General features: G+C 48.5%; 1 protein-coding gene across 1 annotated transcript; it reads right to left on the bottom strand.

Moving 5' to 3' along the window:
* Positions 1-2,734: 2,734 nt before the first annotated feature.
* Positions 2,735-7,136, bottom strand: MIND_01147800 (uncharacterized protein; the record flags this gene model as incomplete). The annotated part of the gene is made up of 29 exons (XM_037368009.1): positions 2,735-2,788; positions 2,838-2,928; positions 2,980-3,047; positions 3,096-3,272; positions 3,317-3,336; positions 3,386-3,413; positions 3,459-3,518; positions 3,565-3,759; positions 3,808-3,848; positions 3,896-4,158; positions 4,211-4,553; positions 4,602-4,616; positions 4,667-4,928; positions 4,977-5,032; positions 5,079-5,239; positions 5,288-5,329; positions 5,385-5,436; positions 5,490-5,574; positions 5,621-5,715; positions 5,765-5,786; positions 5,819-6,019; positions 6,073-6,110; positions 6,158-6,212; positions 6,268-6,467; positions 6,514-6,564; positions 6,608-6,667; positions 6,712-6,801; positions 6,856-7,023; positions 7,076-7,136. 29 exons carry the CDS (start codon positions 7,134-7,136, stop codon positions 2,735-2,737), a joined length of 3,054 nt encoding a protein of 1,017 aa, XP_037215841.1.
* Positions 7,137-7,577: the final 441 nt, after the last annotated feature.

Below are 7,577 nucleotides of genomic sequence, written 5' to 3'. Positions count from 1 at the left end.
AGACTTGAGGTTGAGCGCCGAGTGGGTTGGGGGGTTTGGGTGGGGGTATGCCACTTGCTGGGGTGGGCAGTGGCAGCGACGCAAGTTGGTGGGATATGTACGAGGGACAAGGAGGGTGACAGTAGTCACAGACCGCCCTCACGGTGGGGCGGCGGGTGCATGTGATTGATTACCCAATTTAGGAACCGCGTGACATTGCTAAAAGGTTAAGACGTGTTGACAGGTTGGCAAACCTGAGAATTCCCCTGTGTAGTATAAATACTGGAGTAGTTCTCTGTAATAATGATCAAATATTGGTCTTGTTTCTTCTTCAACAGCAGGCACATGTCCAGTTATGGACATGAGTCTCTTGTAAGCCTGGAAGCCTTAGCTACATTCCTCTGTCACATTAGCACTGACTCTTTAGTCACTCACCTCTGTCCTCCATTGTTGTTCCAGAATATAGTAGGATTCTATTGTGTTTCTGTGTGTTCCTCAGTGTTTCTGGAATAGATCACCCAGTTTCCATCTCTACTAACTGTCAGGGGAACCCCTCTTTCAACCCGTCGGAGTCGCTGCCGACTCTGGTTTCGACTCCGGTGATCGCATCACCGCCTCTATCAGGCGCATCGCCGCCCCCGCCTGGCGATCCCCCTGGGACCTGGCCTGCGACATGGCGCGGGCATACTGCACGGAGCAACGATCAACCTTGGCGCGTCAAGAGCGCAGTATATAGTTCCACTACCTAGCAGGCGGACCCTTAGAGTTTCTTCTCTTTGGATCCTCCCCTGCTAGGACCTTGACTTCAGGCCTCCAGGGTTGCCCTTACAAAGGCATGGTGACGAGACTGTGATTAGTGTCCATAGTATGCCAGAAATGTGTGGCAAAATGGAGCACAAATGCAGAATCAAACAGTGAACCTCTTGAGCGCCAGCCATGAGGAGAACCAGCTGAGTCATGAAGCAACACATAGGGATGGCGCTGACCTGTACCTGTACCCGCACGGGTATGGCCTACCCGTGCCATTGCCTATAAATGATGGGCCCCGATTTCCGGTGCACATGACTCCGAAATTTTGGCACTGGTTTTCCCACAAATAAGTGCTGCTTCAGGGCCCCGTTTTTGCGCAAATCCCCGATGTGAATGGTTTTCTTTCTAGTTTTTTCACAAAGAATTCCCTTGTTGAAGGGTTTTACTGTAGTAAAAACTAAAGGAATTCTTTGCTGAAAAACTCAAAAAGAAACCATTGTTTTTCATCAGTGAACAAATCATTTTTCCTTGTGTGAAAACTTGAAAGAAAACCATTTGTTTTTGATCTGCGAAAGCCCCTTCCAAAAGCAGCCATTTCCTCTTTTGGAAAGTTGATCCCAAAATCACTTGTATTCTTACCAATTTTTCTCCTGCAAAAACAACTTGTTACCTTGCTTCAGCTAGGTCCCGTATATCATAAATTCAGAACAAACAAGTGTAAACGACAAAAACAAACATGTACAAATTGCTGAATAATCTTCCCCAAATCTTCCCCCACAAGCTTCCCATTCCCATGTCAGTCACCCTGCCCTCAATTTGTAACGGGGTGTTGAAGGGGTGGACTCTATAGTTGTGCAAGCTTCATTTATAGATCGTTGAGATTACATGAGTGTGAGGGCAAGTTCCAATCCCCACTGGTGCTTTCAAGTATGTACCTAAGCTACATGTTCGATCTTTAGATCATGTCACACATTGTCACAAAATGAAAGTTGCATCGATACTTATAGGTAGGCATAGATCTCCTTCGACTTTTTAGGTGAGCACAGGAGGTCGGTGGCGAGCGAAGCGAGCGGCCGACCGACAGAGCAGATGTAAGCCAGAGTGGCAAGGAAAAGTGGGCCACAATATTGAATAAATTATATTTTCTATCATGATTCATCTTTCCTATATGTATTTATAAGCAAGCATACTTGAATATCAGGTGAAGTAATGTTTTGCTGATATCCTGGAACTGCATTCCAGGTTTTGAGCCTCACCAAAATATTTTCCAAAAAAGGGAATTTATTTTCAGAATATATTTGTTACAATTTTACCCATCATTGCCTGGTTGGAACATTGACCAATTTGTAACACTGACAAGCCAGATCACTGACAAAAATACATAGAACTAAGAAAGTGAAGCAAGGTCTCAGCCTCAGGCGCAGGCGCCAGAGGCCCTTCTTTGTTAGAAGAAACTTGATTCATAAAGTAGTACTTTTCAAACTAACTTTCACCACCTGAATTTACCTCAAACTCTGATGTGCCGGCCGCCCGAGAAACCACGAGAATTTGTGTTTCTTGTTTGACGCGCGAGGGTTTCTCATTGCCGAACGAGCCCTTAACCAACACTCATTAGCATATACTCGAGTAGACTAGCAAGACCTATAATCACTGAGAAAAGCCATCTATATGCACAATGTTCAAGTTGTTGACATTCTGAGGCACTCATGCCGCGCGGGAGACCCTGGGTTGGTGATCTCAATTTTGGACGAAGAACGAACAAGCATTCTACCAGCTTGTCAGTGTGATCCAGACTTGAACTTGAGGTAGACGGACATGCGAAGTATATTGTCGCTGCACTCGCATTTGAAGTTGAATATACACAGGACGTATGCTATACTAGTATGTAGGGAGACCAGTTTTCGCTCAAGTACAAGAAATTTAAGAAAGTGCTACGTTAGTTAGCAGCAGCAGGTAAAATACCGGGACTTGGTAGAGAGCTGGTTTCGGAGGTATCAAGCAAGTTCTAAGCTGCATTGGAGTGATAGTGCGCCAAGAGATGCGTGAAAGTTTCAACAATCTGGGACCAGAAGTGGGTACTGAACTGAGGCGCATACAGTCGGACTGACCTTCTCCGCCCGCTCTTCGCCGCCAGGGACAAACTTGCACAGGAGGGCAGCTGTTTCGAACCAGCGTTTTGCTTCGTCCAGCATCGATCCCCTGGACGAGCGGAGTTAGAGCAACAACGTAACGAAGCCGTTTGAAACTCACTCAAGACACTCAAAGCCCGTGTTGTACGCCGTCCCGAGGAGCCAGTTCCGCTCGTCGATCGGGTATGCCTATATGAAGCTCATTTTCTAGGGAGGCATCGCCGGACAGACACAAACCTGGTCATCTTGGTGGTGGTCCGCGATGACAGTGACAGCTTGTTCAACAAACACAATCGCTTTGACGCGATCCTGCGAGGAGTTCCGCGCGAGCATTATGGTGCACACGGCGCGCAGCCAGCGGGAGAACTTCTCGACCGACAGAGAGCTGTGATCAAGACTTGCACGAAGAATAGCCTGGGGTAACATTAGCAATAGCTAAAGAAAGCCATAATGCTAACCTCCAGTCCAACAAGAAGAACTAGACAACTTCAGCTGTCAGATCTAGACCGTGCAAATATCAAGCGCACCGTCAATTGGGCAATCAGATTCGGCCCACTGTAATGATTATCAGTTAGATTCGTCGACAAAAATGGGGTATACCAAGATGTCTGCGATTGCCTCGTAAGTCCCAACAGCAAGCGGGCCAGAATCGACAACATCCTGGCACAATCAGAGCGACATCGAGAACAAATTAGGAGTCACCAACGACAACAATGCGTGATAGATGTTGCCACTCCTTCAACTGAGTCCAAATCTCCGCCTCGAACACACGGAGAACGTGGAGAAAATATTCAGCGCGGGTGATGTCTTGCCGCTCAGTCAGGAGGTTCTTGTTGACGATCGCTGAGATGGATGTCTTGGCAGCTGAAACTCGAGCCGCATTCTCGCGGAGACGGTTAGCCTAGATAGAGTTTGACTGGTGAGGTTAAAGAGGGAAGGTATTACAAACATCGATGGTGCCGTCGGTGGCGGATAAACGAGCGGCAAAGACTTGACGGGAATGAGTAAAGATGGAAGGAGTGATCGGGATCACGCACCACGGCCAGACACGCCGGAGAAAGTCGCGTTGATGAGATGCATGTAATTGGAAACGTCAGCGGGAACATCCAATGCTGCTTCACAATACGTTGCCAGAAGATCTCTGGCAACTTCGAAGAGCTCTGACACCCGCTCGTGGTTGCCCTCCTCCCATTCGGCACAACATTGAACCGCGCAGTTGTAAGCCATCCGCCATAGCCACGAGACATCCTTGATGACGAGCGAAATTGCCTTTTCCGTCAATGCGTCTTGAGCGAGAACTCTGGCTTGATAGATGTGAGATTGAATGAGAGTCTCGGTGGGAAATAACATACCGGTTTGGAAGTGGGATATTAAGGTTTCCATGAGGCGTGGTCTGTGCCAGACCGAGGTTAGTCTCATCGATAATAGACCGCCGCGGAAACACCACTGACTTGTTTGCAGTTGGCTCGGCCAACAACTTCCCCACCAGCCGTATGATACATCGGACTAGCGCCATCGCCTCCACCACCGTCTCGCCACCATTGTTCTTCTCGACCTTGAGTGTTTTCAGCAGCGCCTCGAGGACTGTTATTAGCACCGTCTTCATTTCGGATTCATGCGAGATCTGCGTCGCGAGTAGTAGCATCTTGCGATCAAAGTCCACAGCTTTGACCATTTCGCGAACGGCCCGAATGGCTTACGGTAATTAGTCAATGTAATGACAAACCTAAGTTAAATCCATACCTTCATCTTCCAAGCCTGGACGAAGCCAATGAGCCTCTTGCGGGAAAAATATTGAAAAACGATACCCTGATGAACTGCCGCAATGAACAGCAGGTAATGTGTCGATGCTTCGCCATGACCAAGACCCACCGGACATTTGCGGATGACTGCAGCTGCCCTGGCATGTTCCTTGTGCTCAATGTGACAGAGTGCTGCTTTGCGAAAGCATTTTGCCGCGCTGGCTGGACATGACGTTTGGAAGAGTGCGTGGGTGCCAATGAGAAACCAATCCGCGGCGGGACCGAACCGTTTAGCGGCAAAGTGTCGGTCGCCGTATTGCCAGAGGAGCTGGGGTAACAGCTCAAAAACGGGTCGAAGCTAGCCAAATTTACGCACCGTAAGGCATGCCGTTGATGGAACATCGAGAAGCTTAAAATCGGTTGCATGCGCGGCTAGGCACTGTGAGAGCGGAAGTAACGTGCTATTCGGAGGCATTACTCGTTAGCACAGACTCCATAGTCTCCATTGCTCGTTGATGATCTTCGTCCTTGGAACAGTGCACTATTAATGACAGAAGTAAGCGATTAACACCCTCGGTAGTATCATCCCATCGCAGGGCTTGTTGTAAGCAGTAAAGATGGACTTGCGCGACTATAACACTTCCACAGGTTGAGGACGAGTGAGTAAGTGTTGCAGAACTAACTGACCCATGATGCTGATGGTTCAAGGTTCGAAGATCTTGCAAAATACTGAGGAGGAAGCCCAAATCGCACCATGATAACAAAGAAAGAGGAAGGAGCTTACTCGGTAATATTAGACTCCGAAAACGTCATATGGTCAATAATGGATTTGAAGGCTAAAGAAACTAGTCGATCCAAGTATAAGGCGGACGAAAGTGGAAAAACAGACCGTCCAACAGGGTTGTGTCGCTAGCTTTCCGCTTTTTGACGACAGCTAATCGAAGCCATCTCAACTCTTGATGCTCTGAACGACCCTGTAACTAACCTAAGTACCGAGATTATCACACAACTGCTACTCACACTCCGAGAGTCCGCCAGCGCATCGACAGCCGGGATGAGTTCATCGAGCACGGCCTCAGCTCGGTCGTACGATCCCGTAATGAAGTAGGCCCTTGCTGCAAACCGTTAGTCACGTCTAGAGCGAGTAGTTGTCGCGCAGCATACCCATGGTCCGGAGGATGGTGATCTGTGAAATGCATTAGAAATCAAATGACGGACGAAGCGAAAACGTGCCCTGAGTGAGGCCTTCGATCCACTCGTTTCTTCTGCACCTATTCTCTCAGCTATCGAGAAGGCTTTCTGGAGCCAAGCCACTGCGTCAACAGCCCCCGAATCGTCTCCATCGCTGCCAGCACTACCAATGTGAGTCTTCAATATCGCTTTGCCGATTTCGTGGAATTTGCACGCTAAACGTTCTTGCTATCGTTCTAGTCAGAATGAAGTAGTAATACCATCGTTCTGTCCACGCTCACATCGGGAGACGGGAGTACCGACAGCCGCTGTTCGTCATCTGTTGGGCAGTCAGCATTCGTAGCTTCCGCTTACTCTGCCTTTTACCCGTGATCTTCTGCGCCATGAACGACGCCACACTCTGGTTTCCCTCCTTCCAAGCCTGGATTGAGCAGCGTGTGAACGACATTGATAATGGTTTTGCTTCAGACACTCACCGCTTCCATCCTAGCTGCAAGGTACACTAATGTTGCGCAGACGCGGTCGACATGGTGAGTGCTGTCAGGGTCTTCTGCATTTCGAAGGAGTTCTTCGTACTGCAACATAGGACTATGAATCCGAACAGCATCACCAGAAGAAGAAAGGCTCACCCGCGCCGCACTCGAAAGCACACTTGTAACCTCTCCGCTTCCCGCTTCTGTGAGGCCTGTTCATTTCCTGTCCATGACGGGCAGCTGCCGTACCTGACAAGGTCGAGCCGGTCTTGCTGGCCAATTGGAGAATATGAATTAGGTCTAAGAAAGATTAGAATGGTTGAACGCTCGGAGGCAGACACACTCTCGATTTCCGGCTTCAACTCCAAGCCAGTCTCAATCAAACGGAAACCTGCTAGCCGCACTGCAAGAGGATATCAGCGCGAGTGGAAGTAACTCGGGACATACACGCAGCCACTAAGCTCATTCTCCCACTCCCACTCGCCGTCGATGTGGGTGATTTTTGGACTAAACCGGAGATATTCCAAAGATTGACGCCTGTGAGGAATATGTAAGTGCTTTGCCTGATTCTGCAGCTTATAGCACACGCACCTTCCTGGTCAAGTTCGTCTGCTAAGTGGATCCACCCGGACGCATTTTGCCCTCGTTGTTCCGCGAAAGATTCGGCCAGGGAACCTATTTGGCGGAGGTTCTCGATAAGCATCGGCCGCGCGGCTGAGTCGGCATTGTCAATACGAGGCTTCGTGGCTATAAGGAGATCTAGTAGCAAGTTTTACTTGAGCTGAGCATGAAGCTTGGCCAATGAACGAACCTCTAATTGAGTCGAAAGCCTGCTGTAGAGTGGGACCGCTCTTCTTTTTGCGGGATGCCATGGTCGAAGAGGCAAGTTGGCAGCACGGGCTTGCCCGAAGAATAGCCTGCGGCGATGACGGTGACCAGCGGTGACCTGAAAGTGTGACATGAATGCGCCATTACATTGCGCATTCATGTCACACTACAGCTACTTGCAAAATTGTAAATTGTGGCTAGATACTCGTGTTGCTGGTAGATACTGCAGATAGTGAAAATGAGGGAGGATAAGGCTGCAGGCAGCAGAGGCCGAACCTTACCTAATGATCCAGCCAAACAGTCATAATGATTTAAATACATAGCAGAAATGGTTACAGCAATTTTTTTTTCAATGATATGTATCATATCAGGGCTGTATCATATAAGTGAATATTTTTTGATCCCCATTTTGATACAAAAGCTAGGCCAAAGAAGGGTGTTTAAAGCGGAGTAACAAAAACTGAGTCTGTGTTGGCTTGATAATA

Source organism: Mycena indigotica, assembly GCF_014461135.1.
Source record: "Mycena indigotica strain 171206Taipei chromosome Unknown Mind.scaff0010, whole genome shotgun sequence".
Classification (NCBI taxonomy): Eukaryota; Fungi; Basidiomycota; class Agaricomycetes; order Agaricales; family Mycenaceae; genus Mycena; species Mycena indigotica.
Note: the sequence above shows the minus strand (reverse complement) of the source record. Positions and strands in the feature narration are given on the sequence as shown.